Raw genomic sequence first — 24,685 nt, forward strand, 5'->3', positions numbered from 1 at the left:
ATCCCCCTACAGACCAGCTATCTAACTATCCTCTTTCTTTTTCTTCCTTCCTTTCTCCATACACACCAGCTGTTGATCAATCTATCTCCATACACACCAACTATCTATTGATTGATCGATCTATCGCCATACCCACTAGTTATCATCTCTCTATCTCCATACACCATCTATCTATCTATCTATCTATCTATCTCCATACACACCAGCTCTCTGTCTATTCTGGTGACCTCATCATGAGCTCTCCCGTCTAAAGTGGGCACCAGCTCCTCGTGCTGGGACTGGCAGCGGGGGTTGCAGGCGGCCCGAGGAGCTGAGCCGGGGGAGAGGTGCTGTGGGCTGGTGCCGGGGGCGGGGGTGTCTGGGAGCACAGCAGGAGCCCAGGACAGGGGAGAAAGCCGGACCGGCTCCTGGCAGCCAGCCCTCGGGGACAGGGCGGCGTGTCCCGCCGCGGGGGCCGGGGCCGTGCCCTGCGCACAGCAGCTGGCAGGCGGCGAGCGGCGGGCTGGGCGGAGGGGCCGGGCGCAGCAGCCCTTCCCCAGCCCCGGGGCCGGCGAGGGGCGGGCAGCAGCGGAGGCTCCGCAGTGCTGCGCTGTGACGCGTCAGCGGCGGGACCCGCTGGGCTCCGTGGGCAGCGCTCTGCGGCGGGAGGCTGGTGGCGCACGGGCGCAGCGCAGACCCCTGCCCCGGGGAGGGCGGCGCAGGAGGGTCCGCGCCCCGCCGCCCTGCCCCATAGCGCGCCCCTGTGCGCCGCGGCCGGGACGCCGGCGCCTGCAGCCGCCGCCCGAGGTGCCGGGGCGCGGGGCAGAGCCAGAGCGGGACGCGGAGCCGGGCGCGCCGGGACTTCAGCACCTCGGAGAGCGCCGTGCGCCCGGGCCGGCTCCGGCCGGGGCTGGCGCCGCGCTGCCCGAGGGCTCGGCGGGCGGCCGGATGGGGCGAGCCCCGAGGCTGGGCGCGGCGGGGAGCGGCGAAGCCTCTTGCCCCTGGGGCGGCGTCCGGGGCGCCTGAGCGGGCCGGGCAGGGGCGCCCTGGCCCCGCGCTGAGCCGAGTCCCCGGCCCATGAGCACCATGCGCCTGCTGCTGCTCGCCGTGCTCGTCTCCTTCTCCTTCGCCCGCGCCGGCTGCGACCCCAAGATCGTCAACATCGGCGCGGTGCTGAGCACCAAGAAGCACGAGCAGATCTTCCGCGAGGCGGTGAACCAGGCCAACAAGCGCCACGGCACGTGGAAGATCCAGCTGAACGCCACCTCGGTCACCCACAAGCCCAACGCCATCCAGATGGCCCTGTCCGTCTGCGAGGACCTCATCTCCAGCCAGGTACCCGGGGCCGGCCCGCGGGAGCCCCGCCAGCATCGCCTCGGGCACCCCTGGCCGCTCATCCAGCCACTCACCCGGCCAGCGCCCAGCCCCTCGTCCTCGCCCATCGCTGCAGCCCCACTCCTTCCAGCCATCTCCCCCCACAGCCCCCATCTGCTCCTCGCTCCAGCCATCTCCCCCTGCAACCCCCCATCCGCTCCCCCTTCCAGCCATCTCCCCCCGCACCCTCCATCTGCTCCCCCCTCCAGCCATCTCCCCCCGCACCCTCCATCTGCTCCCCCTTCCAGCCATCTCCCCCTGCACCTCCCATCCACTCCCCCTCCAGCCATCTCCCCCTGCACCCCCCATCCGCTCCCCCTGCAACCCTCCATCTGCTCCCCCTTCCAGCCATCTCCCCCTGCACCTCCCATCCACTCCCCCTCCAGCCATCTCCCCCTGCACCCCCCATCCGCTCCCCCTGCAACCCTCCATCTGCTCCCCCTTCCAGCCATCTCCCCCTGCACCTCCCATCCACTCCCCCTCCAGCCATCTCCCCCTGCACCCCCCATCCGCTCCCCCTGCAACCCTCCATCTGCTCCCCCTTCCAGCCATCTCCCCCTGCACCCCACATCCACTCCCCCTTCCAGCCATCTCCCCCTGCACCCCCCATCTGCTCCCCCTTCCAACCATCTCCCCATGCCCCCTCCATCTGCTCCCCCCTCCAGCCATCTCCCCCCGCACCCTCCATCTGTTCACCCCTCCAGCCATCTCCCCCTGCACCCTCCATCTGCTCCCCCTTCCAACCATCTCCCCCCGCCCCCTCCATCTGCTCCCCCTTCCAGCCATCTCCCCCTGCAGCCCCCATCCACTCCCCCTTCCAACCATCTCCCCCCACACCCTTCATCCACTCCCACAGCCCCCATCCACTCCCCCGTCCAGTGCTCAGCCCCTTGCCCTCACCCATCACTGCAGCCCACCTCCCCTTCCCCCCTCCAGCCATCTCCCCCTGCAGCCCCCCCTCTGCTCCCCCAGCTAGCGCTCAGTCCCTCGTCCTCAGCCATCACTGCAGCCCATCTCCCCCTCCTCCCTCCAGACATCTCCCCCCACAGCCCCCCATCCGCTCCCCCAGCCAGCTCATTGCCAGTGCCTTAATTCACTGATCAGGGCAAGGACAGGCCACGGAGCACCAGGAGTTCATCCCATAGCCCAAGCAAATCATGTGTTAACACAGACAGCCAGACCTTGCATTCTCTCAGATTCATGGGGGATTGGGACGGGGGGTTATACCTGCATATTAAGGTTGGTGGTGGACCTGTTGGGAAGGGTTGATGTCTGTGTGCGTGATGTATGGTGTGTGCTTGTGTATATGCGTACAGTCTATGTGTGTGTTTGTATGTTGGCATGCGTGTGGACTGTGTGTGTGTTTGCGAGCCTTTGTGAGTGTGTGTTTGTATGTCTCCGTGTGTACAGTGTATGCCTGTGTTTGTATGTCTCTCTGTGTGTACAGTGTGGGGGGGGGTGTTTGTATGTCTCTCTGTGTGTACAGTGTGGGGGGGGTGTTTGCTCATCTCTCTGTGTGTACAGTGTGGGGGGGGTGTTTGTATGTCTCTCTGTGTGTACAGTGTGGGGGGGGTGTTTGTATGTCTCTCTGTGTGTACAGTGTGGGGGGGGTGTTTGTATGTCTCTCTGTGTGTACAGTGTGGGGGGGGGTGTTTGTATGTCTCTCTGTGTGTACAGTGTGGGGGGGGTGTTTGCTCATCTCTCTGTGTGTACAGTGTGGGGGGGGTGTTTGTATGTCTCTCTGTGTGTACAGTGTGGGGGGGGGTGTTTGTATGTCTCTCTGTGTGTACAGTGTGGGGGGGGGTGTTTGTATGTCTCTCTGTGTGTACAGTGTGGGGGGGGGGGTGTTTGTATGTCTCTCTGTGTGTACAGTGTGGGGGGGGGTGTTTGTATGTCTCTCTGTGTGTACAGTGTGGGGGGGGTGTTTGTATGTCTCTCTGTGTGTACAGTGTGGGGGGGGTGTTTGTATGTCTCTCTGTGTGTACAGTGTGGGGGGGTGTTTGTATGTCTCTCTGTGTGTACAGTGTGGGGGGGGTGTTTGCTCATCTCTCTGTGTGTGCAGTGTGGGGGGGGTGTTTGTATGTCTCTCTGTGTGTACAGTGTGTGGGGGGGTGTTTGCTCATCTCTCTGTGTGTACAGTGTGGGGGGGGGTGTTTGCTCATCTCTCTGTGTGTGCAGTGTGTTTGTTTGTATGTTTCTGTGTGTGTCCAGGGTGGGTATGGGTGTTTGCTCATCTCTCTGGGTGTGCAGTGTGTTTGAATGTCTGTGTGTGTCCAGGGTGTGTGTTTGTAGGCCTGTGGGTACAATGTGTGTATGTAAGCGCAGTCAGTTCATACCAATAGATAAATCTCGAACATTCTGAATAATTCAGATGCTTTTTACCATCCTTTATGGAAAACCTCGGAGGTAGGTAACTTAAACACCAGCTAGAGTTGTCTATATTTTTCCCATCTTCTATGGAGAGGCTTAATAGTCTTTCTTGCTGTGGGTGGATTTTCTATATACAGATATATATTCAGGCAAAGTTTTACTTAAAGAGAAATACACACAAAACATTTTCCATCTGGGTCTTCAGAAATGAAAACATGAATATTTTTGGCAAATAAATACGAGTACAGCCCCACGAATAATGAAATGGTGCTGAGATGGGAGAGGATACTATGAGAATTTCATATGTAAACTGAATAATGCCCCAGCCCTTTATTTTTGTTACCAGCATGAATATTCTTCTGGATGCATCCATGGATAACAGTTTGACCCATCTTTTGGCTTTATTTTCAAATGCAAACACTGAGTGTGACCTTTGTCGCCATTAAATCAAAGGAAACATAGCATATAAGTAAAGTATTTGCACCATGTTGGGGGAGAAATGAATCACTGCAGGGCTTGGGGGGGTGGGGTGGAGGCCCTGTGTTTGCTTGATTTTTAAATATGGTGCTTCTAATGGTGCTCCAGCAATCTGTGCCTGGTGTTGTCATGTCTGAGATTGTGTGAAACCCAAACCGGGCCCAAGCACAGGCAGGGACAGCTGCTCTCCATGTCCAAGCGGAGCCTCAGTGCTCATACATGGCTCTGGGTGGCCTCATTTTGTGTGACATGATCTCCCCTCCCCCACCCGCTGCTGCCTCGCTGAATTCCAATGAAGCTTTATCTGACTGCATTGCAGCTTTTTATATAAGAGCATTTCGACCCGCTCACACATGGTCCTCACATGCACATACACACATGCACATTTCAACACACCCTGCTCCCATGCCTGGTATTAAAGCTACAGGATTTTTTCAAATATCGGAGCCTCCTAAATAATACATTAAACAAACCAATTCTCAGCACACACAGGACCTGCATCACTGCAGAGCAGGAGTGCTTTAAGCTGTTTGCCTGGCACTATAAACCTTCAGCGTTAAGAAAGCATTTAACTAAATACTACACCTCAGGCCTTTAAAACATCTCTCTGTCAAACACACACAGGCACAAACTGGCAACACTCATCGAATCATAGAAATGTCAGGCTGGAAGGGACCTTGAGGGGTCGTCTAGTCCAGCCCTCTGTGCTGAGTCAGGACCAAGTAAACCTAGACCATCCCAGATGTGTTTGTCCAACCTGTTCTTAACCCCCACAAGGGGATTCCACAACCTCCCTTGGAAGTTTATTCCAGAGTTTACCTGCCCTTAGAGTTAGAAAGTTTCTACATATGCGCATTCACACACCACTATGCTTTCTTGCTTAACTCCCCTTCCTCCCCACACTGGAAATCTACACAGAGAGGCTGGCTTTCGGAAGCTGGCTGAATCTGTCACACCCTCTGGGGCTCCATGTTGTTCACACTTGACTCAAACCGAGAGCTGAGCAAATAAAGGATTTTTCCATTCTTCGCCTCCCCTCCCCCCCCACTCTTGTGAATCCCACTCGTCTTCCAAAGGCCAGGCAGGGCTATCTGACATGGCAAATGCCAATGCCTCATCCAGCCTAGCCTCCCTGGCAGTGATGCCTTGATCACTCCCGCTACTGCCGCATAATGCAGGGACAGAGGGATCTGTGCTTATATTTAGGGAATTTAGTAGGAGGCTGTTTATTTGTCTCTAGTTTGAAACTGAGCAGATTAAGGATTTAACCTCCAGAACATCAGTTACTGAGATTTTCTTTATTATTTGCTGAATACAGGGCATGGAATTCCCCTTCTGCAACTGTCACTTGGTTTCTAAGTGTTGCAAAAGAGAAGCACCCTATTGCTTGTCCATAACTGAAGGGGCTGGGGAAGAGGGTCTGCACATTTCTCTCTTAATTTACAAAGGAAGCTTAGTATAGCTGGTAATAACATAAAAATAAATAAAGCTCCTCCCAGCCTGCAAGGCTCTGAGCCCTGCACAGACTGTGGAGACATCCGTAGTGACACCGTAGTTAAGGCTGCATTGAGATTGGCTGTTAAAGCAAAACTAAGACCCCTTTAGCACAATAACTCTGCAGGACACAATTACATTTGCTATCTATTTTTTAAAGTAAAATATGTTCTAACTTCTGCAAAGGACATTTTTTTGAATGCTCATTTTTGCAGTGTTGTTCTGTTTTCTTCACATTTTGGGGGGTTCTTGGGTTCTCTGCCTAAACAACCCACAGTCTTCACAACAGTCAGACTTTTCACACACATGTGTACACAAATGCACATGCACCCCTATACTCCTGCACGGACATTTGTATACATATACACACACCCATACATACACACAAACACATATGCATGCAGAGAGGTACTATCCTGGACATTTTAAACTTTTGAAATTAAGCATAGGTACTCCCAGGGCTGTCTCTGGTGGATTTGCAGAGGGATGGGGGAGAGGTGGGGAGAGAGATGCAATGAAAGAAGCAGAGGGAAGACTAGCTAATCTTTTTGGTTCAAATAGTAATTGGATATGGCCCAATTTTCCAAACAAATGCTATGCAAATGTCTGGAGGCCAAGGAAAGTCAGAGAAATGTACAGAAGATGTATTCAAAAGAAGCAAGGAGAAACCAGCAGGAAGGATAATGTTCATGCACCATTGGATTGCACCAAGAGCAATTTACATAGCTTCATCTCTGAAAAAGGTACTTCCTTCCATAGCTATTTGTGCAGCTAGCTCATTAGAACAGCAAAGGGGCTGTTTCCATGTGTCCTAATCAGGCAAAGGGCATAGTTTTGAGGGTAATTTAGAATGCAAGTAGGGATTTGAAGTTCTTTAAAATATCTATCTATCTATCTATCTATCTATCTATCTATCTATCTATCTATCTATCCAGTTCCTGAAATCCAACCACCAGATAGGGATCAAATCAGCGGACAAACGGGGTGCCATTGTTATCCTCGGCCATGATGACTACATCAGTGAGGCCAACCAACAATTCTCTGGCACCACCTACTACAAAGAACTCAAAGACGACTCTCACACCATAATTCACACAGAAATTTAAGAATATAATCAAATCCTTCCCTAAACAACTCCAAGAGCAATTCTATAACCTCGTCCCCCATGAAGCCACCCCAGGGACCTTCTACGTGTTTCCCAAGACATACAAACAAGGGAACCCAGGCAGGCCCATCATACTTGACCTCAGCACTCTTACTGAAGAAATATCAGGACTCATAGAAACTGTCCTCAGATTCACCATACAAAGGGCCAGTTTACTTCAGGTCACAACCAATTTCATTAAGAAACTCCACAACATTAACAACCGCCCTCAGAACAGCATCCTTGCCACCATGGATGTTACCTCCGTTTACACCAACATGCCTCATGTGATGGCATAGCTGCCTGCCTTAAATATCTACAGAATTACAGACAACACTCCACCATCCACCACATCCACCAGAAACACACTGGCAAACTCATCCATTACATCCTCACCCATAGCAACTTTACATTCAACAACACTTTTTCCAGACCATGAGAACAGCCATGGGTACAAGAATGGCTCCCCAACATGTCAACTTCTTCATGGCCCACCTTGAGGAAGAATTTTTGGAAAAATGCAGCACTAAACCAAGGGTATACCTGAGATACATCAATGATACATCAATACACAAACTAAAAACTATTTCCCCATGCTAATTTTCCCCCCACTGGTACTCACACATTCTTGTCAACTGTTTGAAATGGGCCACCCTGATTATCACTACAAATGTTTTTTTTCTCCCGCTAATAATAGCCCACCTTAATCAACTAGTCTCATTAGAGTGGGTATGGCAACCCCCATTTTTTCATGTTCTATGTATATATATATCTTCCTATTGTATTTTCCACTGCATGCATCTGATGAAGTGGGCTTTAGCCCATGAAAGCTTATGCTCAAATAAATTTGTTAGTCTCTAAGGTGCCACAAGTCCTCCTCGTTCTTTTTGCTGATACAGACTAACACGGCTACCACTCTGAAATCAATTATATAGTCATCCTCAGGACAGATGACGTAAACTCCCTCATAAATCTCCACCACAACTTCAACAACCACCACCCATCCATCAAACTCTCTCTAGAACACTCCTACACCAGCGTCAACTTCCTAGACGCCATGGTCAGCTTCAACAATGAAACCCTACAGACAATTATATTCCAGAAACTGATCACCACACCTACCATCACCACCTCAAACACACCAAGAAATCTGTTCTCTACAGCCAGGAACTCAGGTACACAGAATATGCTCTGAGGAGAAAGTCTGGGATAGACATCTTAAAACACTTAAAACCACCTTTGCCAAACAAGGACTCTCCACTAGAGAAGTAGATCACATCATGGAAGGGGCCACCCAAATATTCCAAGAGAGCCTGCTTTAATACAGAGAAGAAGAAAAACCTCCATCAACTGCACACCCCTAGTTGTCACCTATCGCCCCACACTGGAACCCATCTGCGGTATCATCAAACAACTAAAACCCATACTTGATGGGGACCCCATCCTGAACAAAATCTTTCCTGAACCCCTTCTTCTGGCCTTCAAAAAATGCCCCATCCTCACCAAGCTCATCATCAGAAGCAAGCTCCCTGCATGCCAGGACAGACCAACTCAAAGCATCACCAGACCCTGCCAGAACAACACATGCAAAACCTGCAGCCATATCTCCACTGCTACAATGATCCACACCTCCCACAAGACACCTTTCAAGAACCATGAGTCCTACACATGCCTATCACATGTGGTGTACTTCATCCAGGGCATCAAATGCACCAACAACAACTGTGAGGGTGAAACCAGACAATCACGGCGCTCTCGAATGAACTCACACAGAATAATGATAAGACACAAAAACACCCTGTCACTCCTGGGTGAGCACTTTTCACAGAGCGATCCCTCCATATCTGACCTTTCAGACCTCATCCTCAAAGGAAACCCTGAACAACACCTTCAAAAGAGGAGCCTGAGAGCTTAAGTTCATGACTTTGCTAGACACTGAGCTATATCTACACTACAACTTATGTCAGCAAAACTTATGTCGATCGGGGTGTGACTATTGCATCCCCCTGAGTGACATAAGTTACACCGACATAAGAGTTTGTGTGCATGGCACCATGTCGGCAGGAGAGCTTCTCCCGCCACAGAGCTCATGCCGCTTATGGAGGTGGGGGTTTGTGCAAACAAGAGAGCTGTCTCCTGTCGGCATCGAGTGCCATCACCAATGTGCTGCATCGGCAGAGCTTACGGCTGGGCTGCAGCAGTGTGTCTACAGAAACATGGGCTCCATAGTGATGCTAGTTTTATGTCTCATTACAACAGTATGTAACCCCCCAACCCTCCTCTGTCCTATGACTACAGCGGTGATAACTGTTCACTTCTTCTTGAATAGTCTCTTGCAACATGTGTTATTAACTCCTTATGCTTAACAATCTGTTTCAGCTCATATTTAGGTGTGACACACTGATTACCTTCCCCAGACACGAAGAAGAGCTCTGTGTAGCTTGAAGTCTTGTCTCTCTCACCCATCTTCTATCTATCTATCTATCTATCTATCTATCTATCTATCTATCTATCTATCTATCTATCTATCTATCTATCTATCTATCTATCTATCTAATCACCATGATATCTAAACATCAATTGAAAAGATGGAATTTCTTAATCTTGCCACATGAGACAGGCATAAATAGTATGCAGTACTGCAAGACTAGTATCACGGGGTAGCCATGTTAGTCTGTAGCCACAAAAAGTCTGGTGGCACCTGAAAGACTAACAGATTTATTTGGGCATAAGCTTTCGAGGGTAAAAAACCCACTTCTTTAGATGCATGGAGTGAAAATTACAGATACAGGCATAAATATACTGGCACATGAAGAAAAGGGAGTTAGTTACCTTACAAGTGGAGAACCAGTGTATACTGTAGGACAGTATATCTTGTGCACTGACAGCATTGTTTCATCATTTGCTTGATCACATGTGTTGGCAGGTAATTTCACACCTGTGTAGAGGGCTAGCAAAAGGCCTATGCACCTCTTAATTCTCATTTAAGCTCTATTTGGGGTTGTAGTGGGGCTTAAGAGGTGTGTTCTCCTGGTCTGGCCCTCTGCACCCAGGTTGCCCTGAGACAACTTTTGTGCATTTTAAACAATGGAGATTTTTTGACTTGTGAATATCCAATAAGAGTGTGCTGCATTCCCAGCCCTGTGCTGAATGACACTGTCCAGTGATGCATTTTAATAACTGTTAATATAGCTTCATAGTCAACTTGTCATGATGTGATCCAGTGATATTCCTCACCCTCTAGAAATGCCAGTGCTGTGGGTTATTCAGACCAGCATACCAAGAATGGGCAGTATTCACTTATGGGTGGGTTATGCCTTGGCATGGGGTACCTTCAGCAGCTTTAATTTTCTTATTCTTTGACCTTAAGCATGAGCAGAATTTCAGTGTGTCAGAGAAGAATTTTGGAAATAAAATTTTGCAAAATGGCCATTTTATGTTAGCAGCTGCCATGAATAATGTGCAGCATCTTCCAAGGGGTTGAATCTGCTGAGGTCATGTGGCCAGGCTTTGGTGGGGTTGGATCCCACAGATCAGGCTCCAGCCCAAGCCCAAATGTCTACACTGCAATGTTATAGCCCCACGACCCGAGCCCCACAAGCCAGTGTCAGCTGCATAGGCCCCACAGCCCCGGAGCACCAACGGAAAAAAAACAGTGGGTGCTCAGCACCCACCGGCAGCCCCCACAATCAGCTCCTCTCCCTCCCTCCCAGCACCTCCTGCCTGCCACGATCAGGTATTCAGCAGCATGCAGGAGGTGCTGGGCGGTAGCGGAGGAGCAAGCATGGGGTATGCTCAGGGGAGGGGTTCAGAACAGGGCGGGGCAGGAAGAGGCGAGGCAGAGGTGGGGACTTGGGGGAAGGGGGGCAGAGCTTGGGATGGAGTGGGGATCGAGCACCCACTGGCAACTCATAACAACGGCACCAATGGTCAGCTGTCACAGACCAGCCACTGGTTTCTTGCAGTGCAGACATACCCTGAGATATCCCAGCGCTTGAACTGCCCAGCATGAGCAGCTGCCAGCCTCTCCATCCCTCTGACTCCTCCCTGGCCCTTCCCAACTATGTCAAAGGGATGCGTCCTTCACCGTTTCCTCCTTGGTCTGTGCTACTTTCCGCTCTGTCAGTCGCTCCCTCCCGCTCTGCTTTTCCCCGTCTCCTGGTGCTAGACCATTTGCAATGCTAGCTGCTCTCAGCTCCCACTGCAGCTGGCTGGAGTTGAGGAAGCGCTGCCCTTTGCAGGATTACGCCCTCTGGTCCACAACCTTGCCCTGTCGTGAACCTTGTCCAGCCTGCCTCAGCTTCACAGCTGCTCATTCTCCCCTCTATGCCACGCGGTTCTGCCTTTACTCCCTCCTCTTTCTATCTCTCTCGGTGACAGCTCCCCTTGGAGCTCACATGGCTGATTCCTAACTCTCCTCCTCCCCGCCACCCATTCTTCCCCATCCAGCTGCCTCGCTGACATCTCCTTGCCATCATCTCCAGCTCTTTACATCCGAGCTGCTCCTCTTGTCTTCCCTCCCTCCCACTCCTCTACCATCCTCATTTCTCTAACCCCATTAACAATTCCATTGTCCCTCCTGACTCCCGGACTTTAATCCGGCTCTCCTCTTCCCTCGGCATCTCCCCCAGCATCCTGTCTCCCCTATGTCCTGTTGCTGTGCCCTCTTTAATGCAGCCCCAGCACTTCCTTCCCAAACTCTTTTCCTGCTAGGACCCTTGTGCACGTCTTGATGGCCTTTTGCCTTGACCATTGCCACTCTAGACTGTTCTCCTGCTTCTCCTATCAGCCTGCTAATGTCATGTCCCTCACCCAGCTCCAGCCAGCAAACCCTCTGCCTTAGATCCCTCCCCTGGCTACACTCAGCGTCAATTCCTCACTCTCACCTGTTAGCCCTACAGCCCCATCTCTGCTTTCCTTCCCCAGCTCAGACCCTGTGCTCCTCTCAATACTCTTCTCTCTTCCTTCCACTCCCAGTTATTCCCCTTCTAACATGCTGTCCCTGAGAGTCTCCCTGTTTCCGGCAAGTGCACTTACCTTCCTTAAACCCCATCTCAAAACCTATTTCTTCCAGGCAGAAGGAGATCAAAGTTGGCTTGGGTATGTCTACACATGCTGCAGTCACAGCTCTGATTGCAGTGTAGGCAGACCCTCAGACTGTAAATCAGAGGTCCCCAATCTGTGGGGTACGCCCCCCTAGGGAGGAAGGGAGGAACGTTTTGGGGGATGCAGCTGGGGCCCAGGCCAGCCCCTACGGAGGGCGGGGAGGGAGTGCCACCCAGCTCCGCTCCTGGCCCTGGCCCCAGCTGCCAGCTCCACACCCAGGGTCCCAGCTGCCAGCCCCAAGTCTGGTGATCTGGCTGCCAGCCTAAGTCCTGGGGCTCTGCTCCCGGCCGCAGCTGCCGGCCCCGCTCCTGGGGCATTGGCTGCCGGCCTTCGCCAGACTCCCACCCCCACCTCCAGAAATGGCCCCAGCCTCGGCTCCCTTACCACTGGACAGTCCCCCTCACCCAGAGCCATGGCCCCACTTCTGGCTCTGGCTCTGGGGAGCAGGTGGGTGCAGACAGGGGTAAGAAGGGCACGAGGTAAAAAGTTTGGGGACCACTGCTGAAAATGCTTTGGGGCTAGATCTTCAGCTGGTGCAAACTGGTCTCACTCCACTGACTTCCATGTAGTTACACTCATTTACACCAGCTGGGGAGCTGACCTACTGTTTGTCAAGTGCCAGGTACATTTATGGGGCTGTAGAAGTGATTTTCATATGAAATGATATTGTCATGTTGGCCATCACATCAACCCTGCTTTGCTGAGAGAAAAGAAAGTAGCTAAGACATATTTATATCCATGTTTCTTCATGTCCTTACCTGAGTGAGTCTCCCATGCGCCTCCCCTCCCTTCCCCTTGGGTTTTGATGTGTGTGCATGCTTAGCAGGCAGCTGGCTGATTTGTTCTGTGTTGTGACTCTCTCTCCCTCTCTCTGTCTGTCTCTCGCTCTCTCTCTCTCTCACGGAATCCCAGCTGACCACTTTGTTTGTAATAGTCCTCAGAGGGGAATTAGAGTTGAGTATTAAATGTGTGGTTAAATAAATCTCATTACATAGTGTGACTGTAAGAGAGATGTTTCTCTTTAATCTGTAATCCATGAGAGTTATTAGTTTAGCTTGCCAAGCATTGCATTTCCATTAAGATGAAACCCCAAACAGACCCATCTCTTCCTAATGGCGACGGCTTCAGTCTAAGGGAAGAAGCAGCCTTTTCATACATGCCTTCCTTCATCTACAGAACCACATCATGACATGTGTTGCTTATGTATTCTTTTATTATTTATATCTCCTGTTGTTTGAATGCCGTGACCATGTTAGCACTTGGCTACTTAATGTACAGAAAAGAAAAGGAAATTCACATTTCATGATCATTCTGCTCCTATGAAATAATGTTTGTATCATGTATCCTGTGTCCTACAGGTCTATGCAATATTAGTTAGTCACCCACCTGCTCCAAATGATCACCTAACACCAACACCTGTATCATACACAGCTGGCTTCTACAGGATTCCTGTCATTGGTCTGACAACACGCATGTCTATATATTCTGATAAGGTAACTGATGCATGTTTCCTAGTATGTATCTCATACATGTGGTATAAATGAAGAACATCCATCAGAAGTGACTAATGATTTCTGCACTACTTTTTCCAGAATACATCTATCTATCTATCTATCTATCTATCTATCTATCTATCTATCTATCTATCTATCTATCTATCCTCTCCAGACTGATCTGATAACTCTCACTTTTTCTCTCCTACTCTGGCTTTCTCTGAATTCATTGGTTTTGATATCTCACAATGTTGACCTACATATCGCTGGATCATTTCTGCAGTGTTTCTCTGTCAGGCTGCTGGATTCACAGCTCTTTAGCCAAATCAAATGCATGAACTAGCTCCTGAACTGCTGACTAGTGACAGCTGGGAGCCTCCTGGGTGGTCCCTGGATGCTGGAGGAACTGCAGAGATGGAGGAGGACCCTAATACTGTCTATCCATTTGGCAGGAGCTCTTTTGGTCTTCAAGATTGTTTGGTTTTGTTCAGTCTGTGTATGATTGGAGGTTAACACCAGTTATCCTCTGGTTTGAAATAACACCCAGCCTGCCCAGCGGCCAAGAAATAGCAAGTCAAGTTCCAAACTACAGTTCATGTCCCTGTGAAAATGAAAAGGTCTATTCACTTTGGGGTGAGATTCAACCCTCGGCAGAGGGCCAGGCAAGGACTAGGTGCCGTTCATGTCTGATACACACCCTATTTTGAGGATGTAAGTGTGCCTTGCCTAGGCTTTATGCTGGCCCTCTGCAGAGTGGTGAATTTGATGCATCTGGCCATGTGCAGGGTATGCGGGGAGTATGGTGGGTGGCTCCTTCATCAGACACTCCTCACTTCTGGGCTGACCTTGTACAATGTACTTCTTTTGTAAAAGCAAAGGAGTTCCACAGAGTCCTTGCAGAAGTGCTGTGACATTCTCATTTTATTACAAACCTGAAGCTGGACCCATTTTCAGGTAGAATAGTGCTACATTTATTGAGTAAAAACGAGTCTATTTCAAAGCTCAAAAGAGTCCATATTTCGTATGCTGATGCCTTTTGCATGGAAAACTGTGAATATTCACTGATGCAAATGTCAGTGCAAAAATAGCCATTTCATCCACATTCCAAAGAAAGCCAAATTTCAGTTAGGGAGGAGCAACAGATTCACATGAAATGAAATGAAACAGCAAAAGCTCAGTGCACATCTCTTGCCGCTCACATCTGAAGGCTGGTCCTGAATCTATGGGTAAGGAGAAAAGGAGTGGATGTTCTCAGCCAGTTCCAACAGGGCATGTGTCCTCAAATAAATCCCAATTCCTCCCCCCAAAAAACCCCCTCCCCCATTATCTCAATTGCTACCTTGTTAGCAACCTCAGCAGAAAAACCAAGGCCAAGACTGATTAATGCTGGAGACTGAAATACCCCAAAGGTGGCTCCTCCAAAAACCAGGTGAGCCCCAGTGACGGAGCTATATTGCCACAACCCATCTTGTAACTGTTCTGTGGACAACCTTAATTCTTCAGAGCACTGGTTAAAGTTTCGTACAGCTGCTATAAGCAGGGTTGCAGTGAAGACCTTTAACACTGATCCAAGAGCATCCGTAGGCATCAGAATCTTGGGTTGTGATCAAATCATGGGGGAGAATTGTCAGCAAGGGGCAGCTGGAGACTTTGGTGCTTATGGCTAATGAGTGCTGAGCATGCAGTACTGTTGAATATGGTGATGGGAGCACCGGTGAGACTTCACTGCTGCCCAGTGTGCTGCCTGTCCGATGCTGTTAGGACAGGAGAAGAGACACAGGTGATGCTGAAAACTGGGAATTGCGTGGACTTCAGAGGAAAGCGCTATCAGAGGCTAGGAAATGAGTGCGATGTTAAGCTGGAGAGGTGACAGGGTACCTGTAATCCATGCCAGCCTCAGGGACATCCCAGACGGGTTAGGAGGGGCGCTGCCAATTAAAAAGGCATTTTAATCACGCAACTGATGCCAGGGATAGAGGGATATTCACTTATACATCAGTCCCAGCAGAGCTAATACTCCCTGCAATGAATGATGTTTACTATAGGCGGCAGGTAGCAGTGACTATAGTTAAGATTACTTGATGCTTCCATTATAAGACCCTGTTTTCAGTTGCTTATAATTTTGCCAACATGAAACTGTTCAGGGTGAAACTTACTAGGTGTCTGTCTCAGGCTAATATTTTTGTTCGTTTGTTTGTTTAAGTTTCAACTTATTTCTTTCTTTCCTCTCTTATCCTGAGTTTTTCCTCTTTTTTCCCTGTCATTTTAAAATATTTTTTTCCAAAAATCACTGGAAAATGAAAGGCAAGCGGGAAAAGGAAAAAGAAAGGAAAGGAAAGGAAAATCAGAAAAATGGTCATGGAAATTATAAAAACAGATCAAAACAATCCTAACATGATTTAAAACTGGCATGAACATTTTTGAAAGAGAACAAATTTAAAAAAAAAAATGGATTTCCAAAAATGGCCATTTTTCAATTTTAAAAAATGTTCAAACACTTTTGACTAGCTCTAATCAGACCAGTGATTCATCTTGCACAGTGTCCTAGGGAACAGGAGCAGCTAACAGGGGAGTTTTGTGAGGGAGTTTAGAGAGGGAGTGGGAGAGATAGATACACCTGATTAACATTCTCAAAACATAGGCCAATAAACACCCCTCTCCCCAGGCAAACAAACCAGACAAATAAAACCCATAAAAAGAAAGCTGCATGAGTAAAAAGAATGCAGGCAGAAGTCCAGCGCAGAGTGGGGGTCATCCAGTTTATTGCACTGAATGCAGCATGTACGATTACCTGACTTGTCGGTACGTGTCATATGTGTGTGTATTCAGTAAAAGCAAACCATGGCCGCAGGGACCAAGTACAGGAGGGGCACTATATGTGAAAGACAGCATAGAGTCAAATAGAGTACAAATCTTAAATGACTCAAACTCAACCATAGACTCTCTAGAGATAGAAACTCCCTGCTTGAATAATAAGAATGTAGCAGTAGGGATATACTACTGACCACCTGACCAGGATGTGATTGTGAAAGTGATTAGAAAGGCTATAAAAATAGAAAACTCAATAATAATAGGGGATTTCAATTATTGAGTGGGTACATGTCACCTCAGGACAGGATGCAGAGATAAAGTTTCTTGACACTTTCAATGACGGCTTCTTGGAGCAGCTGGTCCTGGAACCCACCAGAGGAGAGGCAATTCTTGATGTAGTCCCAAGTGGAGCACAGGATCTGGTCCAAGAGGTGAATATAGCTGGACCACTTGGTAATAGTGACCATAATATAATTAAATTTAATATCCCTGTGGCGGGGAAAACACTACAGCAGCCCTGAGTCTCATGGGACCCTGGTAGGTTCAGTCCTTCCAACCCTTTCCTTGAGTATTGGGGCACCCTTTTGACAGGAGGTCTTGGCCATTTATTGGATCAGAACAAAGAGCCTGAGTCAGTTTGAACTCCAGCTATTTATACGAAGTCCTTTCTTTGTCCGTTGGTCTCTGGAAAGCCAGTTTGAACCAATATGCACGAGCCTCCCCAGGAGATGGTTCCAACCTGGCTGATTTGCTTTAATCCCCACCCACTGTTCGTGGTTCCTGGAGGAGCAGTGCAGCCCTGCCCCATGGAGTAGGACACAGTCATACAGGAACCATTCATTTAAAGCAGTGGACCCCAGAGATACTGCATGGCATCGCAATATGTGTCCTATCTCCCCCTAGAAAGGTTACATACAATCCTAGCTTATCTGGGGGGAAGTGTATTGATGGACTTTTAATCCTCACATACTGAGTCAGGGTGTGCAGCAAGTTTTCCTCCACCCAGGGTCTTATACATTTTCACAGACTATCAGGCAGTCATAGATTGTGGGAAGACATTCCCCCTCCTTCCTGGCCGGAGCTACCTTTGACGTCTCCTGAGCAGCTGTCATGCATATTTCTTGGGCATTTCCCACCCTTGGGTGCGTGTCATAGATTTCCCTTAATGTCAGTAGGTCTCATCCTTCTCCTTGAGATGGAGGCTGTCTCACCTCCACTCCCCCCAGGGATTTGTCTGCATATACTGGGAAGGTAACATGATTCCTCCTGGATACTGGCCACAGGGATCCCCCCTTCCCTGTCAGCCACCCCATTTGCATGTTGGCTCCACAGTCCCTTGCAGGTCAGCACTAACTGATGGGATCTGATACACCCCTTCTGCTTTCCAAGGAAACCATTTTGTATGTGTCTTTCTGCACCCTGTCGGGGCTAGATCCACTGGATTCCTAGTGGGAGCAGAAGGGGTAGTCATTCATTGACTGGAGAGACACTGGGACTCCTAAGACAATAATTAAGCCCCATGTCATGAAATCCCATCAAATGCTCCCAAGGTGTGAAATCTGTGTTCAAGTTCCTGGTGTGACAGCCTTTGCTGTACGTACAAGACAGATTTCCATGTAGACTCAGGAAGGGTTGGGGTGTTGGCTTAGGGTGTGGTGTTAGATATTCTGTATTCTTTGCTATGGGGAAAGGATATTATGGCTTTAAAAGCAGAAGGGTGAAGCAGAAGGACTTTTGGATAAATAGCCTGTGTTTAAACTGACTCTGGGCCTGCTTTCTGATCCAGCAAAAGGACAGGCCCTTCTTTCCAAGTGGGGGGAGGGCAACCATTGTGGAAGGGTTGGAAGACCTTGACCGACTAAGTCCCATAAGACTGATAGGTGACATTGGTAAGCACTTAACATGTGTGTAGGTTCTTTTATTGTTTTTATATGTTTTCTTTGTGGTGCTTTTACCTTAAGAATAAATGTGCTTGCTTAGAAGAAGTTATTATCTGTCACAATTTACAATCAGAAAAAAGGGCTAAGCACACACTGACTGTTATTGACAATGAATAACAAGGTCAGCTCTGCTTCTTATAGGCCACACATTCGACCTCCCCAGGCACTGGACTAGCCCCAGGAAACAAGAGTGTCTGAAATCAGAGCCTAGAAATCAGAGCCAAAAAAAGGGAATTTCGTATTATAGAGGCCAATTAAAGGTTTGAGACCCAAAGGCCTATATTTCAGGGTCACCAGAAATTCCTGTGTTGCTAGACTTCTGATCCTTGCCCAGTACTTGTGGAACTGATTGGTCAATGAGACATACCTCTGCAAGAATGAGCTGCAAAAGTCTATGTTTAGCCTTTGTTGTTCCTTGCAGAGCATCCACCTGTCCTTCCTGCGCACTGTCCCACCATACTCTCACCAGTCCAATGTCTGGTTTGAGATGATGCGAGTGTACAACTGGAATCACATCATACTAATCGTCAGTGATGACCACGAGGGTCGCGCTGCACAGAAGAAGCTGGAGACACTCCTGGAAGAGAGAGAATCCAAGGTCAGTATCTAAACATTGTCATGTAATTTTGTTAAAGAACAACAACGAAACTAGAAGTCTCAGACTGTTGTATGTATGTAGATTTCTGTATGTAAAACACCTTTTCTTTCCATTGTAACATGGCTAACATTATGCTTAAAGCATCAACAGTGTCTGACTAGTACCTGACAGAACTTTGTACTTTATTCATTTCACTTGCTTTGCCATGGTCGAAATCTCCTACGTGTAAATCAACTACAAAATGAAGGGAAGAATAACCTGGAGCTCTGCAAATACTTCGCCCGGGCGATTCCCACCCAGGGAGAGAACCAATCGCACAGCTTAGGAAAAGCACCCCTCCCCTTTGACGCTTCCCTAGGGTACAGTGCAAACTTGGCAAAGCTAATTACAAAAAAGAGCCAGAAGAACAGCTTTTTAATTGGCACTTGCTTTGTGGCTTAGGAGGGAAAGGGCAGTCAATGCATTACTGCACAGAGGTATAAAGTGCCCTCTCTACACAGCTTTCAGCTCTTTGGCCATTATTAGATGCCCTAACCCATCTCCATTGAAGCACATGCTAAACATGCTTTCCTGACATGCCCCGTGTTGTAAATGAGAGTAAGTTTGTGGATTCTGAGAGCAGCTTTCTCAAGGAGGTGCACCGCCCCTATTTTCAGTGTCAAGCAAAGGGGCAGATAGCTACGTCCAGCCGAGTAGAGGTTCACCAGGTGCAGTATGAGCGTGAGCATGTCTGAGTCATCTGTGGATAGTGGGAGCCTGAGCCGGTAGGACAGCTCAGTTCCTAAGATTAACACTGAACAGGCACATACAAGACAGGAAGCCCCTTGACTGCACTCTTACTCTGAGCAGTTTGAAGGGAAACTGTTTAACTAGAAGACACGGAGCCTCCTCCATGACTGGATTGTGGAAGTGATAGTTCCCACCCACACTCAGGGGTACAAGGTAACAGTCTTGGGTCCATTTCAGGTAGGAAACATCCAAGCCTATCACACTGTAGGAGCTTCCCAGAGAAGCCCTGTAAAGTAGCTACACTTCCTGTCTACCAGGCAATCCCTGTGAGTGGTGCCTCTGAAGCCTGCCATGTATCACTGGCAACACCTGTAATTTGTTGGGATCTAGCCATAGCAGCAGCTGCCAGGCCACCAGCCAGATGTGGCAGAGTAGGTTGTTGATTGGTAGACACAGCCGCAGACATTACTTGATGAGTCTGCTTAGAATCAGAGAGACCCATGAGTTGGGAGGCACCTCTTCTGGCTCATCTAGCACATACCTATTTCTGCAGTGGACCAGCACCGAATTAGCTATCTGTGGGCCAGCCCTGAGAGATGGATGCATGCTCTCAGCATGGGGTATCCCCACTGATAGTTCCTCAGGCGGTTTCTTCCATGGCCCAAATGGTTCTTAGAGTCAAACATTCCCCCCGAATAGGAGGCCAAAGGGTTCCTTGCTACAGCACAAGTCTCAGAGACTCATAGACTTTAAGGTCAGAAGAGACCATCAGGATCATCTAGTCTGACCTCCTGCATGTCGCAGGCCCCAGAACCTCACCCAGTCCTGAAATAGACCCCTAGCCTTTGGCTGAGTTACTGAAGTCCTGAACCCATGGCTTAAAGACTTCTAGTTACAGAGAATTCACCATTTATACTAATTTAAACCTGCAAGTGACCCTTGCCCCATGCTGCAGAGGAAGGTGAAAATCCCCCAGCATCTCTGCCAATCTGACCCGGGGGGGAATTTCCAACCCCAAATATGATGATCAGTTAGACCCTGAGCATGTGGGCGAGACCCACCAGCCAGACATCTGGGAAAGAATTCTTTGTAGTAACTCAAAGCCCTCCCCATCTAGTGTCCCATCTCCAGCTGTTGGAGATTTTTGGTACTGGCAAAAATTGCTGCTTACTCTGTTCTCAGTGAGTAGCGCTGACTTGGCTGGCATTTTATCTGAGACCTTCTCCATTGGGTCCAGCCCCCCCCCATTATGTTCCTGCCCTCCAGTATTGATGGCTTTGGAAGGGTCACTGTCACCCTTATTCTGAGTCAATGAATTCATGTCCCTAGACTCAGAACTTCCACTCACCCTACAACTTCCATGTCCACAACTTGTACTATTCTCTCTCAGGTCCCCCACTCCCTGCTGTTTCCTGCACTGTCCTTTGGATCAGCAAAAGAACATCACACTCACTCACAGCCTTATTCTGTGTCCTCTTACGCCTCTTACTTCAAGTTGCAGTGGGGGAGGTTGAGATTGGATATTAGGAAAAACTTTTTCACTAAGAGGGTGGTGAAACACTGGAATGCGTTACCTAGGGAGGTGGTAGAATCTCCTTCCTTAGAGGTTTTTAAGGTCAGGCTTGACAAAGCCCTGGCTGGGATGATTTAACTGGGAATTGGTCCTGCTTCGAGCAGGGGGTTGGACTAGATGACCTTCAGGGGTCCCTTCCAACCCTGATATTCTGTGATTCTATGATTCCCCAGTTCTGTGTTATACTCTTTGTCAGCCTATCACTTGTGAAGGAGAGCCACTGAGACCATGGGGTGGGGTGGGGTGCGGGTCTATGTGGGGGCCTGCACTGCATTTGAGCTGAATACATGATGTCTTCTGGCAGCCACTAGGTTGCTATTGATGCCCTCTAGACCCTGGGACCAGTCTCTTAGATGTTATGTTGCCTTCTCCTTTGCCTCTTCTTTGGCAACTGTCAGGCCATCTCATACCCTTTTCCTTTGCTGTGGACTAGACATGAGCTGGAAAGGTTTCCATTGATCCAACCAGCTGCTGTGATGTGCGGGTCACTCTAGAAGCTAGCTGATAGATTCCAAGGCCAGAGTAGACTCTTGTGATTATCTAGACTGACCTCCTGCATAACCTAGGTGATACGTAGGGTTTCTTCACCTCTTCCCCAGTCTCTTCTGGTTCTGATTGCCCTTTTTATCACATAGGGTTTGATCCCTGTGCTAATGCACCTGAACCTTTGTCCATTTCCTTCCTTTCCATGAACTCAGGCCTGCCCTAGTCCTTTCCCCAACCATATGATCAGACTGAGCATTGATCTGGCGCAGAACTGCAAATGAGCAGAAAGGAGAAGCTGCTGCCATGCTGTCAGGCTTTGCCTCCATCTACCTGCAGAAGGCTCGGTATTCATGGTGACTGATCTTTGTAAAATACCTTATCTCTAACTCCACGTTCCCTTGTTCTTGGGGACTGAAACCATTGGTTGGAGCAATAGGATTTCCTGTCACATCTTACCTGACAGCCTCAGAGAGTTCAGTCAGACTCTGAGCTAACGCTGTTTTGGTGGTTTAATAATTTTAACACAGGCATTTATGCCCAGCATTCCTATCCAGTGCTGAATTCTCTGTGAACAGCTGGATTTCAGGTTTGGTTCAAGCCCATCTCAGTGACTATCAGCCTGATCTGGCTGCTGTTCATCAGGCTGAGGAGCTCTGCCTTCTGCAAGCAGCCTAAGTCATTTCAATTAACACTTGAACACTAGCCAGTGGTTATCAGAGATTGTTCAAGGTTCCAATAAAGGCCACAAAGTACATTTGCGTTGCTGACTGTGTCCCAGACCGGCTGTGCTGCTGTTCCGTGAGAGTGCCAGCAAACCAGAGCACTGGGCAAACCACACCTTCTGCGCAAATGCTGGAGACTAGTTGTGGAAAGTGGATTTTTAATTTCCGAGCATGAGTCTTTGCCTCAAACGCCTGATACTAAGAGATACACTCACCCAATCAGGAAACAGACATAGGACCCTACAACCCATATGTCTCAGCCAAACATTTTAAATTTCAAATATCAAATACATACTGTACACTCAGGACTGTACGGACATTATTTGATTACATTAGTTAATTAAAGACGATGACAAGCAGCTCGTGGACAATGCACAAAGAGGTGAAATCTTCTAAAAATGATTCATTTGGAATGATTTGTGTAGCTTTGCTGTTCTATGGGGAGCCCAGCAACAATCCTTGGGAACCAGAGCACCTAAAGAGATAACTGATAGAAATTAGGGATGGGAAAGATGAGGATTGCAGGTTTGTCACGGCATTTTTTATCAAAAATCATTGAACAGTCACAGTAAATCGAGTAAAAGTCATGGATTTAGAGGGAAATGGTGTGTAATGTCATCAGAATGCTATTTAAAGTGGGGAGATCATATAGGGGAGGGTCCGGTCCTGCCCCTGTGGGGAGTGAGAGGAGCTGGGGGTGGATAGCAGAGGGACCCTGCCCCACACTCACCTGCAATGGTGGCTCCTGTTTCTTGGGGCTTGCCTGGCTCCCCTCCTGCTATCCCCTCAGCATGCAGGGATGGCTCTCCCGCACGATGCCTCCTTCCTGGCCCTGGCGCCAATTAATCACCTGCCCTGCGCTGCGATGGGTGGGAAAAAGTGGTTGAACCATAGCCTGGGTGACCCACCCACCCCAGCTCTACAGCTTATGAAATCATGGAGACAAAGAAAAATCCTAGACACAAAGCAAAGTCAAAGACAAACTGAAAAATCACAGTACCCATGACATTTTTGCCAATATAGCAGACCTGTAGCTCTAGCAATGACTCATTAGGTCCCATCTTGTCTAGCCCCAGTAGGCTCAGGATAGAATCGTTCCCTACTCGCCAATCTTTTGTTCAGTCCACTTGTAGGACATCACTGCTATGCGTGTGCACAAGGTCATTCAAGACTGGAAAATAAAAGAAATAGGAAATATAGGAAGCTCGAGTGCACTGCTGAATAGCTGCTGCCTGAGTGAGTGGACCAACACATCTGGAAGGGAGTGAATATTTCATTGCCTCCTGCCACCCAGACGCTGCTTTTCTCTGTTGCAATGTTGCTCTGTATCTTCCTGTGCCATGTGAAATGATGAGACACTGAGAAGAAGCACTGGAAATTCCTACCATGGACACCAGTAGAAGGAGCCTGAAATGACGACAGAATTGGGCTCAGAGTATATTTTATTTCCTCAGATTCTTTTCTACAGTAGATGCATTTACTGTATAACATTCTAGATTCTTAGGGAAACAAAAATCTTGCCTGTGGAGGAACTTATGTGGAGGAAAGAACAGGGAGGAGAAAGGCAATGGAAGGGCCCATCCCTTCACTGTATAGCGCCCTGCAAGCATTGTACAGGCAGGAGAAATAGCAACAAGTCTTTAAAAGAAGCAGCTCTGAGAGCAGAAAGAGGGAGACAAATCAATGCAGTTTGCAAATCAAGATGCAGAGATGAAAACAGATGCATGTTTAAGGAATAACTTGGGGGGAAATGCTTTACTTCTTCACTTTTTGGTAGACGCACAGCAGATCCCTACCAGGGATTTCATTCTACAAGAGACTATGCTGCAAAATTTGGAAGAAGATTTTGAACCTCCCCCAAAGTCCAGAAGTGTTCAGATCTAGAGGGGAATTCATCTCTAGCTTTAATACAACTCTGCCTTGATCCTGCATGCACTAGCAGTTGTAATGTTTACCAGCACGAGCACTGGCTTCTCCAGGTAGTATGCACTCTGCTCTGTAATAAGCTGTTGCAGGATCCGGCCTTCTGGGTTCTGTGTCCTTTTGCAGGTAATCTGTAGGGAAGGCAAGCTCAGAGGGAAGTCCCCATGCCACTGGCTCCTTTGAGACTGAGCATTCTGAGGCTGAGAATGGGAAATCGGTCAACGCTCTAACTGAAAATGAGAGAGGGATGAACTCTTCTCCCCAACTTACGGTTCCGGGCTTTTCTCCACAATGCCTATTCTTCACCTGATCGCACCTAGCATTCCCACTGAGGTCAGGGAGAGCTCCCCAGGTGGAGGGCCTGGCAGGTGCGCCATGGCAATAGCAATCCACAGTGCCGGGCGGAGAGGACCATTTTATACTATATCTGTATTTTCCAAGGGCAGGTGCCCATTTTGTAATTGGA

General features: G+C 48.8%; 1 protein-coding gene across 24 annotated transcripts in view; it reads left to right on the plus strand.

The window, feature by feature from the left end:
• The first annotated feature begins 491 nt into the window (after positions 1–491).
• GRIN1 (glutamate ionotropic receptor NMDA type subunit 1) overlaps positions 492–24,685 on the plus strand; it is an 85,079-nt gene continuing 60,885 nt past the window's right edge. For 7 of the 24 annotated variants that reach the window (XR_012155315.2, XM_073314985.2, XM_073314980.2 and 4 more), the window contains exons 1-3: positions 495–1,314; positions 13,303–13,437; positions 18,610–18,786. Coding sequence is in view for 13 of the 24 variants with exons in the window: in XM_073314985.2 (XP_073171086.1) it covers positions 1,057–1,314; positions 13,303–13,437; positions 18,610–18,786 (570 nt within the window). In the remaining 11 variants the exon portion in view is untranslated. Of the gene's footprint in view, positions 1,315–6,255; positions 6,438–13,302; positions 13,438–18,609; positions 18,787–24,685 lie in introns of all 24 variants that reach the window. The other 17 variants (XR_012155320.2, XR_012155312.2, XR_012155317.2 and 14 more) reach the window with 10 other exon arrangements.

Source organism: Lepidochelys kempii, chromosome 16, assembly GCF_965140285.1.
Source record: "Lepidochelys kempii isolate rLepKem1 chromosome 16, rLepKem1.hap1, whole genome shotgun sequence".
NCBI classification, from domain to species: domain Eukaryota; kingdom Metazoa; phylum Chordata; order Testudines; family Cheloniidae; genus Lepidochelys; species Lepidochelys kempii.